Source organism: Pagrus pagrus (genome assembly GCF_965226575.1).
Source record: "Pagrus pagrus genome assembly, chromosome: 23".
Lineage (NCBI taxonomy): Eukaryota > Metazoa > Chordata > Actinopteri > Spariformes > Sparidae > Pagrus > Pagrus pagrus.
Genome location: NC_140205.1, coordinates 11009778 through 11028065, shown reverse-complemented (window position 1 = coordinate 11028065; position 18288 = coordinate 11009778). Strand labels below are relative to the sequence as shown.

The 18288-nt window shown below is 39.7% G+C and overlaps 1 protein-coding gene across 1 annotated transcript in view; it reads left to right on the top strand.

Moving 5' to 3' along the window:
- The window catches only part of LOC311252315 (uncharacterized protein), a 39249-nt gene that overhangs the window by 8475 nt on the left and 12486 nt on the right, over window positions 1-18288 (top strand). The window contains exons 2-5 of the mRNA XM_084345377.1: window positions 1223-1375; window positions 7319-7860; window positions 8028-8186; window positions 17173-17310. Coding sequence (XP_084201503.1) covers window positions 1223-1375; window positions 7319-7860; window positions 8028-8186; window positions 17173-17310 — 992 coding nt within the window. The remainder of the gene's footprint in view (window positions 1-1222; window positions 1376-7318; window positions 7861-8027; window positions 8187-17172; window positions 17311-18288) is intronic.

Below are 18288 nucleotides of genomic sequence, written 5' to 3'. Positions count from 1 at the left end.
AGTGGTATAAAAGATTTGATAAAACGAAAGTTATTTTAAGAAAGGTGAGGGTTTCTTGGCTCCTACGGAGGACGGAAACTACCAAAGTCAAAAATAAATAAAGAAACTCAATATATATGTAAATATATCTTTACATGCAAGACATGTGGGCATTAATTAATTTATAAAAAGTGACATTTCTGTTTTAATTTGCTTCTTTTTTTTATGTACCTTTTGTAGTAATTCCTGAATGTATTTATTTTCTGATCATTTTATGTATTTAATTCTGTATTATTTCACAAAATTTTAAGCAAAAAGAATTAGAAAATGAATAAATTAAATGGAAAATTAAACTGGGAAAGTAAATAAATTTGGGATTTATGTCACATTTGATAAATTGATTAATGCCCACTTTTTTTTTTTGTATCATTTTCAGTGCCATTTATTTGTTCTTTTATTTTTTAATTTTGGCAGTTTCAGTCTTCCATAAGCTTGTCTGAAGCTAAGGGATGCTAATTTACACCCATCTGCACTTAGACATGCTTTGCCTCTCTGAAAACACTCCTCACAACTGAAGAGGTGTGTGTAATGGTTGTAATATTTACATTTTAAACTGATCCTCTCATCCAGAGCAGTTTCAATGAGTGTACTCCAATTCCTCGTTCTGTAATATAATATTACCTGAGAACTTGCAAGGTTCTGTCAGAAGAAGAGGCACTGAAAGATGAAATAAAATGATTCCTAACGCAGTGGAGGATTCTAGCAGTTTTGAGATCATATTGAAGCTAGTCGATGCTGGGTTTGGGGGAAGAAATGTGAGTTATATCCTGATGAGATGTAGCTTTAGGGTTATGATCGAAGTTGCAGAGCGGCTGGTGCAGCCTAAGGAATAGGAAGGTAATTACTTGCTGAGGAAACATGAGAGATAAGGATAGAGGTTTGGTGGAGAGATGAAACTATTGCAGCAGGGAAGGAGAAACCCTACATTTTGTGGGAGGAAGAAGAAAAAGATAAAGAAAAAGTTAAGGGTGACTGTTAGGGTGAAGCACTTGGCAAGAGTTCAGTTAAGGCGTTGGAGAAGAAATCGAAGTGAATGTAGTGTGTGTGTGTGTGTGTGTGTGTGTGTGTGTGTGTGTGTGTGTGTGTGTGTGTGTGTGTGTGTGTGTGTGTGAGTAAATCCGAGCGCTCATGCTAATGTGTTCTCCACCGTCAAGACTTAAAACCTTCCTCTCTGCTTCCACAGAGCACTCCAACAAGGACAAGGCAAAAGAGAGAGACAGAGAGGAGCGGGAGAAGAAGAAGGTCAAAGACAGAGAGAGAGAAAAGGAGAAGAAGAAGCACAAAGTGGTGAATGAGATCAAGAGAGAGAACGGAGACGTCAAGCAGCCGATTAAAGGTTAGTGGAAACATACGCGCATACATGCAGACTAAGTGATTCATGAAGGTGTGAATTTACTCATTGAGTCACTTTTTTTTGTCTAACAAACAGCCTAAACCAAAAGGTGTCCAATTTATGATGAAATTTAGCATTATAAAATGCTCATTCATACATGTGAAAAGCTAGAACCAGTGAATATTTGGCTTTTTGCTACAAAACAGACATGAAAATGGAGTGTGATTGTTCAGCCTTGATCGTAGAAACAAAAGTCCACAGACTTGTTGTTTCCAAAGCTCTTGATTACATTTCATAGTCTTCCTCAATGGATAGAATCGCTCATTTGTTGCATCTGATATTAGACAGATTTGATATGGTCCAATCTGAATGAAATTTCGGTTCGATCAGGAGGGGTGGTGTAAACTTTTATTACAGCCTAAGCAAAATATGAGGGCCTAATAACCATGTAACGCTTAAGTCACTAATTTCTCTCTGGTTGGAATACAAATATTCTTTCTGCGCATGTTTGCCTCACATGAGAGTAGCATGAGGTGACATTGCTTCCAGGGGAGGGACAGAGACGTTGACCAAATGAAAACACGCTAGAAAAGTTTGAAGAATGTAAAAAAAAAAATGCTTTCGAGCATGTAAACAAAAATGTATTTAGCGTCCATCTAAACATTTAAGTTTAAATTTCAAGTCAGAATGATTTTGGATTGACAAAAATGTAATCACAGCTATAGAGGTATATAAGTGTATTTGCAGGTCAGGAAGAGTCATGAAAAGCAATGAAGCAAATAAATTCCTGACAGGAAGGTATTAAAAAGTCTTAAGTTTCATTCACAGAGTATTTTCCCTTTTCTGCCATGAGAACCAATATCAGTTGTCTCACATCTAAAAACTAAAAGTGGGATTGTGACAGTGGGTTGGAAACTAGGAAACTCGACTCATGACAGGCCAATGTGTTTTTTTGAGTTTAGAGAATGAAACTGAGTCAGATCTCTCAAACACCAGATATTAGTCCACACCCAACACTGGAAGTACCCGAGCATTTGGCACCACTTTCACCGGGTGCTGTACAGTTTATCATCATTATGTCTGTAACATATAAGCAGGAGACACACTCCCAGTAGGTGGTGAGTAAATGCTAATACTGTGGGGTCATCACAAAAGGCTCTATATAGCACCGTGCCACAGTGGTTGTAAGTGCTCCCTGGCATTAGGTTGACCTTTGCACTGTGCTGCTCCTCACATGGACATTTTGTTCTTAGGGTTTATTTAGTCTGACCTGAGGTAGCTTGGATCGTAACAGGAGAAGCTGAGAGACGAGCCAGGGCAAAGTAGCTTTCCCATGTATCTAGTGTCTCTCTCTCTCTCTCTCTCTCTCTCTATCTATCTATCTATCTATCTATCTATCTATCTATCTCATCACCTTTAGGTCTGAGAAATTGCAACAGGCTTTTTCTCAAATTTTTCTGGCATTAAATCTACTAAATAGATAAATATTTATAGTCATCAAGAAAATAAACATCACGTTGTGAAAACAACTGTGACTTGCAACCTTAAGAATGGCAGTCTTTTATATTTCTGTCTCCTGCTGTATGACTAACATGTGATTGTTGAGATCAATATCAGCTTAAAAAAATAGTCGATATGAGGCTTAACATGGATATTTTTGGCAATGAACCTCTTCAACTGTATTAAAGGATTGTGACAAACATGCAGGATGTACTGAGGCAGGATATTTACGATTTAACTAAACAGTATTGTGTAACATAATGGTAGATTTAGAATAGTAAACTCCATTGTAAGTCAAATCTTAGATGATAACAAGATTTTTAAACCTTGACTTGGGTCAAAAACATACAAAAAAGACAATAAAACATTCAACTTTACCTTCCAGAACTGCCAACACAAATAAATATGTAAAAAGCTGCTGTCAGCCCAAAGGTGTGTCAGTCTGTGTTCACTTCATGAATGCGAGGGCGAGTTTCATTGTTAACCTTTTGACTGAATTATTTGCAGAGTGCAGTGATGTAATGTCCGTCTTTTTCTGTGCTCTTGACTCGACCTTTTTTAGACAGACTTTTATTCTGATTGATTTGCCCTAAAGCTGTGGTCAGACTCACAGTGTCTCCGTGCTGGTATGCCACGACCACACTGTGACATTTGAAGGTCTTAGTGAGGCTTTGGCCACATACCATAGCCAGCGGCTGCAGCTGAAAATCACAGATGGATAATTTAGCTCAACCTTTTAATCTTTTTGCTGTGTGTGGAATGGACAGACGCCTTTGTAATGTTGGTTCATCTTTTTAGTATGAGTGTAGCGTTCGCAAGAGTTGTAAAGGTGAATACAGAGACAGAGAGGGAGCGAGGGACAGGCTGATAAAGAGTCTCCAGCCTGCAGTGCTAGGAGAGCCTGGTATTTACTCATGTGTGTTTACGATAATAGAGACACGCCGGGATACAGGGTGCAATACTGAATCTGAGCGGAGAGAGAAATGAGGAGGAGGCTCGCCCCACCAGAGAGTAGGTTGTCAGTAATAGTATTTAATCAGCGAGTGTTAAGTTTGCAAATGTTGGGAGTGACAGAGGGGGAAGTTAGAAATCTAATCAATGAGAGAGTGATAAGTTTACAATTGAAAAGGGCGACAGAGAGAGAGAGGGGCAGCCAGAGGAAGCATTTATAGGAAATCAATAAGCAGCAAACAGCTAGTCTGACAGTAAGGCTGCTTTACTACCACTGAGGCTATTTGTTTGTGTGTCCTGCTGTGTGTGTGTGTGTGTGTGTGTGTGTGTGTGTGTGTGTGTGTGTGTGTGTGTGTGTGTGTGTGTGTGTGTGTGTGTGTGTTTATTTGACTGGGAACTTATCTGACCTTAAACTGATCGTGACCGTCTAACCTGGCTCCTCCTTTATGAATGTGTGTGTTTGTGCGTAAAGAAAAGAGGTTGATGTTTTGAAATGTCATAGGAATAACATCCATATTTGTGGACAGTTTTTCCAATAAGTAGAACCCTAATGGAGGAAATCTTTGTGTTAAGTGTTAGGTCGTAAACTAAAATTTGTCCTTTTTTTTTTAGAGAGGCTGACAGTGACTGATCTGGTACGGATTTACTGCCAGGGGTGCTACAACAGGTCACATGGCTCCTGATCAGAGCAGAAATAATGAGTCAATTAGTCAGTTGGGGGCAGCAGTAGCTCTGTCTGAAGGAACTTGGCTAGGAAACAAAAGGGTAGAGTTCATTTGGAAGAAAATGTATGTGTTGCGTTGCATGGTAATTTAAGTAGTACTCCTAAATTTTGTGCTGGTGCTTCTAAAATTTTCAGTAAGGAGCACCAGAAGGAGCATCATTTTGCTGTTAATATTCATGAAGTATCAAGTATAGTTTTTTTTTTAACTTGTTAAGTTAAAAGTTCTGGTATCTTCTTCTTGACAACCTAATTTATTTCCCCAAGCAAGATGAATAACATGCTAAATTTAAAGTTAAATGCTCTAATCAATCAATTAAACACTTTGATAATCTATTAGTGACTTAAATCAATTTTAAAGTAAGAATGCCAAAAAAAAAAAAGCTGGTTCCAGGTTTTCAACCGTCAGGATTTTTCGCTTTGCCTCAATGTAAATATAACTACTCTGCTTTCTGACATTTTATTGACCAAAAGATTATTAAAGAAAATAGACGGCAAAAAAAAAAACATGAAGCCACTGTTTTTCCAAAACATGTTTTGATAAATTAGATTCCACATCACTTGGACATGGACTCACTAATTGTATTCACTGAGTTGAGTCAAATATGAATGATTGTTGTAGATAGGAAAACAGTTGTGTTCCTATGAAGATTGTTATTGTATTTGTATGTCTGCAATAAACACATGGTATTAGAGTTATAAACTAACTCTAATTTGTGAGAGCTGCAATAAAGTCTCTGTCTTTGCAATCACGCACTTGCAAGTGTTTGCAGCTTAAACTTATTCCATCTTGTGACGGGCCCATTGTACGGGTGAAATATAGTCTTGATAAAACTTCTTCAATACAATCCAAGGCACATGGTAGGATTTGTGCAAAATTGCAACCAGCATAGGCCTTAATCAGGGTCATTGTCAGCAGTAGTTTGGATGTTTTTTTGAAAGACGCTTGCATTTATTTATTTATATTTTTCATTCCACTATATTCCACCCATGCAATGAGCCTTATAAGGACTAAGCAGAGTGCATCTGAAGTTTTTTGTCCTTGGGTGAATTTAGTCTTGTAGTCAAATGGAGCGCATGAACACATAATAAAATGTGTGGTTTTGACAGCGAACTTGAGTCTGCCCACAATAAACCATGGAGGAAGGAGCCATTGCTGGAAATGATTATGAAGCTGCAGGCACACCAAAACACTCACAAATATTTGTAATACACACTAAGTGATTATTTGTATTTTGTCTGAATCTGTATTTGCACATTAGTGGTGCTTTTTAATCAAGAAAAAAATATTTGAAGTTTGAAATGATCTTTTATTATTAAAAAAAAAACCCATTAATTTTGAGTATTTCTATTTGCAGTTTGCACAAGCATGACACTGAAATTATCTCCTTCGGTCTGTTTATTGAATTTCATATCACCCTTACAATATCTGACACAGAAATATGTCACACTTGACATATTTTCCCCACATCGCTGCTCTTCTATGGATTGATGAAGGTTAGGGGTTGTGAGTAAACATGTGTATCTGTGTGCTGAGAGAATTAGGGGAGGGGTGGCTTGTGGGTTAAAGAGCTTTTGGATTAGTAGCTTGGGTATTGTACTGCAAATACCTTCTTGCTGTTGCTCTCTCACACACATTATGTTACGCTCTCTCACTCCGCTGTTTTTCATTCTGTCTCATTGCCGCCTTATCTCGTGTTGAACGCGTGGGGTACAAACTGGACTTAGAGTGTGTTTGTTTATGTGTGTGTGAATGTGATGACAGCTGATATTTGAATTATGCTGAGCCAGCAGCGCCTCTATCAGAGTAACTCACACATGCACAGAGAACGTATACATTCCTGTTTCATGCACATCCGCTGGGCAGTATTGAAGCAGCCAGCGACACATTTGCAGATAGATGTGAACAGCTCAGACACACACACACACACACACACACACACACACACACACACACAAACACACAGGCCCGCACTCAGACACAAATACATACAGTAACGCTGTGCATAAATTTGCATGTTCCACTTTGTCGTGCCTCAGGCATTCAAGAGAAAGTCTACCATGTACAGTATTATCTCTGTTCAGATATGCTACTCGAGAGCTTGTTTCCTGGCTTAGTCATATCTGCTTCTCTCAAGGGATTCCAATTCAGGCCCCTTCAATTTATTTTATGTTTGCACCCCGGGAGATGTACACCATCTGGGAAACGCTATGAGTCATCTGTCTACACTTGCTTAAAATAGTTAGCACTGATTAATTTTCAGTTTTATTGTTTTTTAAATAGGGAATTAATCAGGAATCAGATTGTTTTGATGATTAAAATAAACAGTCTGGGTGAAAAATGTATTGGATGTATGTTTCTATTTTTTTACCTATTTGACAGACTATCGAGTGTTTTTCTCCGTTTTTTCTCGTCACCATACATCACTAGGGGGTTTTTCTGAGCTTTCATTATTGCGAGAGGAGCTGATTCACTGTAAAGTGAAAAGTGTCTTCTTACAGCAGGGGGATGAAAAAGGGCTGAGGATTGGTTTGTTGATCCATCACACATCAGACAGCAGACTTGAATAGATTTTTTTTCTTCCAAAGCTCACATGAATGATGTGTCTCCCTGCTAGCTTCAAGCATCAAAATGAGATTTTTTCTCATACTTTAGTGTGGCTCTTTTATGCACATCTTGTCCCATGAAACATCTCTTCCTTCTAAGTAATAAGACGCTTCCCCCTCTTGCTCACTCTCTTTCTCTCTCTCTCTCTTTCTGTCACTCCGTCCAGATGAAAAAGAGAAAGCCAAGATCAGCTTGGAAGAGCTGCAAATCAAAAAAGTGAAGAAGAAAAAGAAGAAGAAACACAAAGAGGGCGAGAAGCACAAACGTGTGAAGATGTACCACCGCTCCTGCCAAACTATATGCGCTGGCCTCCTTCTCCTCCCTCCATCCTCTCCACCCCCCAATCCCCCTCACAACTCCTCCCTGTCTCCATTTAAGTCACCTCTACCAGTTTACCCACCGCCTAACAACAAAACTGCACACCTCCTGCCTTCCTCCCTTCCCCTTGCCTCCAAATCTCTCTTTAACCCCTCCATTCACAACTCCATCAAGACACCACAACCCCCTTCGATCAAACACCAGCAGTGCAGCTTCCCTGGCATGGCGGGCCTAGAGTTTGCCCAGTACATCCACATAGAGAACCAGCCGAACGGAGGGGCCCTGGTGGCCCACGCCTACACATCCCAGCTCTCGTCTCTCTCCACGGTCCAGAGGCAGAAATTCGCCCAGGAGTTTGTCACCTTGGCTTTCAGTGAGGACTCATCCCAGGTACCACATCGATATTGATAGGATTCTGTAATAGCTTTTTTCAATACCTAAACAATCTAGACTTAAAAATGGCACAACAGGTATGCAGAAAAATATGTACTTTGGATTTTGAGGTGAACTATCCCTTTTTAATTCCAATATTTCATTTTTATTTCAATGTCTTCTAGGCAGCTCACTACGTCATGGGAATTATCCATGGAGAAGCTGGCTACCTGCCTGACTTCTTGGACTACTTCTCAACCAAGTTCCCCTCAGCTCCAGTCAAAATGGAAATACTGGGAAAGAAAGACATTGAAACAACCACTATGACTAATTTCTACTCTCAGGTCAGTCAGACACAATCACACACACACACACACACACACACACACCTGGAAACATCAATTTGAAGGAGAATAAGTGTTATGCTGCAACTAAAGTCAAACATCTAAGAAAATGGATTTACACAGTTTTTGTCTATTCAGTTCTGGAGCTGTGGATGCAGAGAGCGCAGAGCAGATGGTGAGCTCTCAGACATTAAAAGTAAAAAAAGTGGTCTGAAGTCCAAAATAGCGAGGGCCAACTGCTTCCAAGCCTCTTATTTTAGGTCCTCTGTGTATAATCTAGTTGGCTGATTATCAGGCTGAGTATCACAGCTGTCTGTGAAATACCTGTCGACCTGTTGTGACTAGTAGGGATTCATGTGATAGAGTTCGTCTGATGAGAATATGACAAAGGTGCGTCTGGTTCTGATACTGTATGTGGAGTGTAGCAGGAAAAGATGACAGCACAATGCGTTTTATAAGTGTCAACACAACAGTTTTCAAACTTTCTCACACACGTGAGCACACACGCACATAGGAAGTGATGACTGACCAAAAACCATTAAGTCTTAAGTCATCTTCGGTTGAACAGACAGGTACACACACACACACACAGTTTCTGTTTCAAAATGTGTCATGCTCTTGGCTCCGGTGTGGTGCAAGGAAAAAATATTTGGCTGGAAGCTCTGTAACTCTGCATCTGTTGTGTGCTTTGGTGGGTGGGTGACTTTTGTGCAAATACTGTGTGTTCACAAAGATTTATAACAAGATGCTTTGTGATTTCTCCATTGTTCATCGTGTGAAAAGAAAGATTGTTTAGTTAATGAGTGGCTTAATGTGAGCAACGTTCGAAAACATTAGATGAGTACAGTAAGTGTATGTCACCTAGATGAATCTTTGTATGACACAGTTTGTAATTTCTGCCGCTACGGTCTCTCAATCAAAACAAACTAAACATGTAACCAGCATGGAATTGTTTTTGTTTTTGTCTTCATTGTTGAACAACCACCATTATCAATGAAAATCTTAAACTAATCTAATCTAATTGGAATCTACATGACTCATTTCATTTCTTAATGAGGCTTTTTTTGTGAAACATCTGCAGGAACGTTTTGTTGAAAACTTATTGACTTGCAAGATTCATGCACTTGACTACTTAAACTGTTGCCTCTGAAATCTGTTCTCCAGTTTCACTCAGCTGAAGTCTTATTTTATTTATCATTTTGATGTTAAACTTGAAATAAAAATACAGCATGTCACAATGACATGATCGGTAATGCTGCTGTCATTCATGGGCTCTCATTATGTTCCTCTTGGGACCAGCCACATGTGACAGCTAATGGTAAATTTGGTATTACTGGTCCAGTCTGGTATTAAGCCTTCATTGGCCTAACCCTACATTATGTTTAGTCTCGTTCATTAACTTCCTTTCACACTCTCTGATTCCCTCCTGGAAGTTATAGTGACAGGAGACCAAATTAAACACCCCATTACCTTGAATAAAATTACAGATTTCTCAGGGTTTCAACGCTGTTAGAAACATTTGGGATAATGCAAATACAAAACTCAACAAACACCTTGTCATTTTTGTACATTTTAATGTAGAAATGTTACATTTTATATCTTTGTGAAGCATTTATGTGAAATATTTTGTGTATGTCTGCATACACGTATAGCAGAGAGTGAGAATGCGTAAGTAAAAAAGCTCGCCAGTGGCCATCAGTACATAATATCCTTACATCTTCTTCCCTAGTGACCAGCACTTTACAAGCTAAGATTCATGGGGAAGGAAGGCTGGTGGAAAGGCTATAATAAGGGGAAAAGAGGGGATAAAAAACACAGGAGATGAAAGGGTAGAGATGGAGGGCAGGGAACATTTAGATACAGTAATAGAGATGCATCGATTGAAGGAAAAAGAGCAGACGACTGCTGTGTGTGGATGAAGAAGTTGTATTGTTCAGGCTTTAACCATCTGGTTGAAGCATCTGGCTGCAGTGTAAAACAGCTTTTGGCATTTATAATGATGTCTGATTTCTCAGACTAGATGGCAACATTAACAAGTTGGGGGCAGCTGTCTTGAATGGGAATGGAAAACAAGAGGATGTCATATTTAGAGAGTGAAAAGAGGCAGAGTTACAAGGGGTGATGGCAAAAGGTGAAAGGTGGTGAGAAAGAATAAAATGGAAAAAGATGCAAAGAGGATATAAGAATAGAAAAGTGACAGAAAAGGAAGCAGGAAGTGAAATTATAGACTGTAAGAGATGACTGCTGTCAAAAAGACTCAAAAAGGGTTTTTATCTTCGTTTTCTTTTGCAAAAAGCACAAGTATAGTTGAACACAACCTTTTGAGGACAAGTGGAAAAACAAGAAGTGTGTGTGCGCGCATCTGTGTGTGTGTGTATGTGCGTGGTGCTGATAGTGTCTGTCTGGATTGTCTCCTGTGAGCTCAGCGCCACAGCTAGACCTCTTCATTTCCAGTTGTCCCATGTCTATAGTTCACTAATGAAAAGCCTTTTGTTGCCTCAAACCTCCTGAGTGGCTTTGTATAGAGATACTGCCTGCTCTTTTTCAATGTGAGTGCATGCAGGACCAGCTACCACACTGTGTGTGTGTGTGTGTGTGTGTGTGTGTGTGTGTGTGTGTGTGTGTGTGTGTGTGTCTGTGTGTCTGTGTGTCTGTGTGTGGTACTACAGGGGGTAGAGCAGTTTATGCTCTCTATCGCTCTCCTTCTGGCTATTTCTTCCTCTTATGAAATATTCATTATGTTATTCCGTGTGTTTGTTTCAGTTTCGGCCAGTTCTGCTTCGACAAACACATCCTTGATCTCAGCACGTCTCTGAATAAATTCAATCCAGATTATGAATTAATTAAACGTCTAAATTGTCCATTGTCTAAATTGAGTTTCCCCTGCAATAACCCGTGTCCCGAGCTGTCCCTTTAAGAGTAGTGTTCCTTGCAGAGCTAACGTCATTGTCCACTGGTCTTGTTAATTTTTTTCTCTCTCCTAGCTCTCAGCAGTGACCTTGGGAAGTAGACATACAGTCCACACACACAGATGTGAGCATGCACACTGATATATACACAGCACAGTGTACACACACACACACACACACACACACACACACACACACACACAGATTAATGATTTCTCTTTACACATTTTCTCTCTCTTCAGCTCTCCCTCTCTCTCCCTTTTTCATGTCCCCTCCCTCTGTGTTAGTCTGTCATTCTCCCTCTTTCATCCCTCCACTCTTTATGTTTCTGCTCTGTTGTTTGGTTCCAGTTACAAATGACTGGATGGCTGCTTTTTCTAGTTAGAGTGTGTGTGTGTGTGTGCGAAGGGAAGAGAAGCCGAGAATTTGCAACAGCTTGCAATGTTTTTGGTGTTTGTTCGACCTGCATGTAAATTTGATTCTCAGCACTACATTTCTAATGTGGGCTACTGGAGTTTGAGACACAATCACCCATGCACTTCTCCATGTCTAACTTAGATATATTATAATTGATAAAGAGCTCTGTGTGTGATGTTCAGGCTGCCGGTATCAAAGTTGCTTTGCTGCTGCACAGGCTGCTGCCTGCGAGTGTTTGGTATTCAGTACCTGACTGAAGGCATTTTCAGCGGTGCTGAGGATTATAGAAGATTACAGCACTCCATTTTCTCAGGGCAAGTACAGCCTGACAGTCAATACACGAGGTGCTTCGACAGTGAGGTAATTTGGACTTTCCTGTTGAGTCAAAGAGTGTAATGATATCAGAAAATTAATACAAAGCAAAGCTGCTTTTTAATGATATATTAGTCTGGGATCACGTTGTGCTCATGTGCTCATAGCTGTGTAAGAGCATTCACAACAAAGCCCCACATGTAAAACCAGCTAACAGCTAGCACGTTGAAGAGCATGACTGGACAAAGGCATAACTCATTTTATGGATACATTTTTAAAAATCTGTTACAATGCAGAAAATGTGGTGGTATATTTAATATTAATTGTTCTGTTCAACGTGTCAGTAAAGTTATAAAAGTCATCCCTATTGCACTTACAACACTGATTGGACATATTCTAATATTGTATCAGATCTAAGACCAGTCAGTGGTGGAGATGTTAACGAAGGCAGCAAGTGGTTCACTGATAAATTTCATTTAAATGTGATGATTAATGTTTTGGCAATGGGTTAAGCTGCCCTAAAAGTGCCTGAATTGTTGCTGTTTAAAAGCTGTACAAACCATAAATTCATTTGAAATGTTTAATTATCTTCACAGAATATTATCCTTATCAGCTGAGATGCAAATATGCTCTACGAGAATAGTGAAATAAGAAAACAATATTTGTCTTATCCAATTCCACCTACAGCCAAAGATGTTAGCTTTAAAATCTTGAAAAACATTTATCCATCCAATGAATTCCTGCATAATAACACCTATGGAGTCAAGATAAGGAGACTGTACACACATATTTTCTTTCAGTGTAAATAAGCGCCTGATACAGTGGGAGTATTTGTGAAGAAGGAAACTGTGGACTTTGTTGAGTAAACATCTTATTCATAGATGTAACAGCTATGCCCAAAATGAACAAATAAGAATAAGAAGAATAAACTAAATCTACTAGCTGATTTCATCAAGCTTGGCCATGTCAGGCTGTACAAAGAATGAAGCACGACTAAAGCTAGCACCATTACTGGCTCTTTATCTGTGGGGAAGTCCCTTTTGAATTTCCAGTACTCGCCGTTTGACAACACACAAGTTTCGTTCGTACATTGGCTGACGGTTCACAGTTTCAGGGTTAAACATCATCAGAGCTACCTTCAGCTTATCTGACTCCACCACCGCAGGCATCCTGCTCCTACACTTCTCATATACTCTGACCTTGAGGCAACACTGTAGCTCTCCAAACTGTCTCCAACACACTGTTAACACAACAGGTAAAGACTTTGGTGCTACATCATGGCGTCTCGCACCGCAGCGTTTAAAACCGTAAGCTTTGAAAAAGTCCTGGTCTCAACTTGGACTTAAATGAAGGTGGACAGCAACCGTTTTATTAATTCAAAGCCTTGTGTGGGTTAGCCGAGGGAGAGATTATGTAAGAAAAGTTTTGAAGAGCGATTGTGTATGAGGCACCGGTCAGCAGCCAGAAGCTCTGTTGTGACGCAGGCACAGTAATGGACTAATAGACTTAGTACACTACAGACTGACTGGACATAATGCTTTCAAAAGAGTGACACGGATAGCTGGTGAGAGAGAGGAAGACAGGCTTACAGAGGTCAGGAAGAGGTCCGATAGAGTCGTGCCATGACATGAACTCAGCCAGAATGAAAGGATGTGTCGAGGAGAGGAAGGAAAGTTGTTACAGAATTAACAAGTGGTTACAGCGGCTGAACCAAAGAAGAGGAAGAAGAGAGAGGCTTGATTTAATAGACTTCCCACCGGGGACGTGGGTATTATGAGAGGATGAGATAGAGGAGGAGATGGAGACGCTGACAGAGACGAGAGAAAAATAGATCATTTGAGTAAAACAGCTTGAAGAGGAAAGTAGAGAGGGAGTGATCTATTAGACTTAAAGACGTTCTGCTTTAAGCCAAAGAAAGTGACGGCAGCGGGGGGATGGCAGTGATGATAATTATATATAATAACACTTTTTAATCTTGTGAATTTGTAGACCTGGAATACCAAATGAGATGCAGTAAATTTAGATAATGTACTGGGGGGAGAGAAAAATGATTTGTCTGTTTTATTCTTTTGTGCCCAGAATTTTTGATTTATTTATTTTTTTGCTGGAAGACGTATTGTCACAGAAACTGAGCTAAACGATATTAACATTCTAAAGGAGTTATATATAATAATTTTAGTTTAAAATGTAAAAAAAATTACTTTGAATAACTAAATTAAGTTGAATTTCAACCTGCATGCACAGTTTTCGGCCTCACATTGCTGAAATGGAGAGGCTAATATTGCCGAAGCAACAGCAATAACAATAAGATGGCGGACTGCTGAATCAGATTTTTGTCTGTTGGACCGTCTTTTCTACAAAATTCAAAATGAATCCACACTGCTGATTTATTTCTGCTGATACGGATGTGCCAGGAGAATTTCAAAATAAAAGCACATCATCAAAATAATGATATGAATCGATGTTTTCATTTTACATCGATCACAGAGGATCATTGATCACTGAACAAACACGCATGTAAACACAACGGGCAACATCGAGGTCACGTATATACATCCATAAGTCGATCATATAATTATTGGGACAGGCCTATCTGCTGGTATTTATTATCGTCCTGTGTTTTAGTGCAGTTGTATCTCCCTTTTTGAATTAAGCTTATTATTCAGCAGTAAAAGAAACAAATATAATGTTGGTAATTTTTAGCCATTGAGTGTGTCACTGTGCACGTAGACTTGAACCACTTGGAGGAAGTCTGTCACATTTCCTGTTTCCTTCTGTTTGCCTTGACTTATTATAGACAAGTTGTTTGTGTTTGAGTGAATCACTGGCTGTTAAATTTATTCGAGGCAGAGGAAGTGTTTCCTAATACTCCTCCTGTGATAGTGAGAGGCTGTTCTCTTTGTTGACAACGTGGGGGTTATTCTACTGTTAAATTATGCATTGTGTAAACACACGCACACACAGAAGTAGACACTCATAAGCTCACACAATTATAAGAATGCAGGGGGATAAATGCATGCACACACACACTGGCCGAGAGATTCAAATGCCTTCATGCTTACAAGCGTTTGTGTGCCTCCACAAACACACTTCAGTCCCTCTCAGTATCTAGGTCATTGAATCAGTGAGACTATTTAAAGTTGCGATGTGTTTACGTGTGTGTGTGCGCGCGAGTATTTCAAGCTTGTAGTCATCATCATCTTATGAGGATATCACACAGTGTCGGGCCACAGATGCAGTGAAATGAAGTGAACAAACACCAACACGTGGCTCGGCCCATCCACGCATGATTATCTGATTTATTTTGCTAATTCATTATAGATTAAGTGAACTCCAATAGGCAGTTATTTGAAGCATGTAATTAGACCAATTTGCAAGTGAACGTGCGGTGGAGCTTCGAGAAAGGGGGATTATGTTTCTAAACAAAACATATTACTGATAGGAACAGCAGCACACCGAATGATGGGAAACTAATCAATAACAATTTCTATCAATCTTTAAAGTCTTTTATCAAACAAAAATGCCTGATATTTGCTTGTTTTAGCTTCTGAAATGTGCTTATTTTCTCTGTTTTATGTCACTTACGTTTATTTTCATTGTCAATAAATCTGTTGATTTTATTTTAGTTGTTTGGTCTATAAAATGTCAGAAAATGGAGAAAAATGTCAATCATTGTTTCCCAAAGCCCAAGATAACATCCTCAAATGTCTTGTTTCATCCACAACCCAAAGATGTTCGGTTTACTGTCATAGAGGAGTAAAAAAAAAAAAAAAACAGAAAATATTCACATTGAAGAAGCTGGAATAAGAGAATTTTCAAAAAATGTAAATATCCAGTATTGGTCGAGTTACTGTCTCAACAAATCTTTAAATATTTAAATGTTTGCTAAATATTAAAAAGAATAAAGCTGATTATGAAGACCGGTAACAAGCTGCAGGTTTTATTGCCGATCTAAATCTCACTAATTATCCAGCCTGCACAAATAACCTGGATCAACAACATTTCCTTATTCAAAGCAACACCCTGCATGAAACTAACACACACACAAACACCTGAGAGCTGTCCTGCTCTACAGATCTTGCTCGATTGGCCTCTGAGCAGCTGTTTTGGGGATTTAGTGCCTTGCTCAAGGACGCAACTGGGAGCTGCCGAACACCATCCTCCTCAGTCTTTTTCCAATTCATTGTTTCCATCTTCATTACTTCACCCCCCTCTGCCTGTCCTCTCTAACCTGCAATCACCTCCTCCGTCTCTTCACCTCCCTCCCTTTTTTTTTATCTCTTTATCATCTTTTACTTAATCTTATCTGCTGTTTCCTACTCCATTGTCCCCCTTCTCCTTCACCCTTTTCTGTCCTTTCTGTCTTTTACCATCATCTTATCTTCATTTTCACCTACTTACCCTCCTCCTTCATCACTCCCCTCGAAGTTACTTCCATCCTCCCCTCCATTCTTTTCTCTATTCTTTGTCTCCACCACATTTGTTTTGTCTCTTTGACAGCTTGTCTTCCTAAACTTTCTCTCCCTCGCCTTCCTCTCACCACTTCTCTCCATCTGTCTCTCTTCCCTTCATTCTTTCTCTCCAGTGAATCCTCGCTCACCCCTCCCTCTGGTCCTTCTCTCTTCGCCTCTCTCTCTTTATCTCTGCCTTGTTGTCAAGTGGTGACTCACTAGAGGCGAGCAGCCAAGGATCTGGTCCACACACACACACACACACACACACACATCCTGATCAGCCAAGAGTACAGCATGCAGGCCACATGCTGCACGTACTGCACACACACACACATCCAAAGACACTGTTGAGGGCCAAGGGTATGGGAGATGGGTTAGAAACACACATACACACACACTATGCTCTGTCAGCCAAGTGAAGAGCAGCAAACAGTCTGTTGAGTCACACCGGTGGAGCAGAAACATCAAGTGAAACCGCCAACACACACACACACACACACACACACACACACACAGTTCAGCGTCTGTTTTGACACCCGGTAGTGATTAACTGCTTCCATGTCAGTGTCTAGTTTAGTGTTCTCCTCTTGTATTGTAGTCAAACAATATTAAACGCTGACATATTGTGAAAACATCTACATTTCAACCTGTTAGTCGAGTCTGTAAAGGTTGAATGTGTAATGTAAACAGATGTTTATTAAAGGTTTAAGTACAAAATGTTCTCTAATGAATGTTTTACTTCTGTGTTTTATTCACCTGCACCCTTTTCAAGTGAATAAAGATGTATTTTTGCTCAGAACTGGGCACAGTAACTGATCCCACCCAGCTGCTGTAGCGTTAACATTTGTTTGAATGTGATTATCTAACGTTGTGTTCCACCTGTTTTTGCTGCAGGTGAAGAAGACGTACAGTAACGGTACATACAGAGCCGGGGCCATGAGACAGATCAGCCTGGTGGGTGCCGTGGACGAGGAGGTCGGCGATTATTTCCCAGAATTCCTCGGCATGCTGGAGGAGTCGCCCTTCCTGAAGGTGAGTGTGGACGGGATGAATGGCAGTAATGCTAATCAGCAACAGAATGGGTGTATAGGATAGGATAGTGAATGGGAAAGTGACAGCGGTATTCAGACAGGCTCAGACCAGATTTTGCATTGTATGGAAGAACAAGATCATCTACAATGGTAATAAGGCTCATTTATGCCCCTTTACGTACTTTCTGCAACAGCAGAGCTGTTTGTTTGTTGTCTCCTGAAATGAGCAAGAATTACATAATCATGACCAAAACATACAATCAGATCAGATATGAACAGCTGGTTAGAATAAACAAAGTGACAATATGCATTGGTTGCTGTCGGTATTAATCATTTCTTTATACGTTATAGTTTTTGGAATTGCATTTATTATAACAATTTAGGTGTGATGATAGGCTTTGAGAGTCTTAAAATTGGTGGTTTAGGTTGAAAGTGCTTGAATTTTGCCATCTAAAAGCTGTTCTACCCCGTATTTATTATGTCATTGTCCCTCATGTGCGTGGCAAATTAATGTTTTTACATCTCCTCAGTGCCGTGAGGAAGATGTACTGACCACCTCCTGCTTCTCTGTTTGTTCTTTCAACAAAGTTCAACACACGGTTCCTCTTACTTCAAAACATTCAGCTTCATCGTGTTCTCATATTCGACTCAAGGACTTTAAATAACTCAGCTGGGCTTCCTCTCTGATTGTTAAAGTAACATCACGCTCTGTTGGAGGATCAGTCTAGAATAGAAAGCGTTTAGACACTGTCACACAACACCTTCTCACTGAAATAGAAAGAAGGCGTTGGTTACTTTGGTCACAATTTACTTGGTTGTACCTCATAAAATGTCTTATTTATTCTAAATGTCCGCTAATGCATCTATAAAGTAGGTGTGCCCGAATATTCTGATGCACTGATTATATTGGTAATGCCACAAAATGAGCGGATGGGAAAGACACTGCGAGACCCAAACAACATACCTAATATTCTCAGTG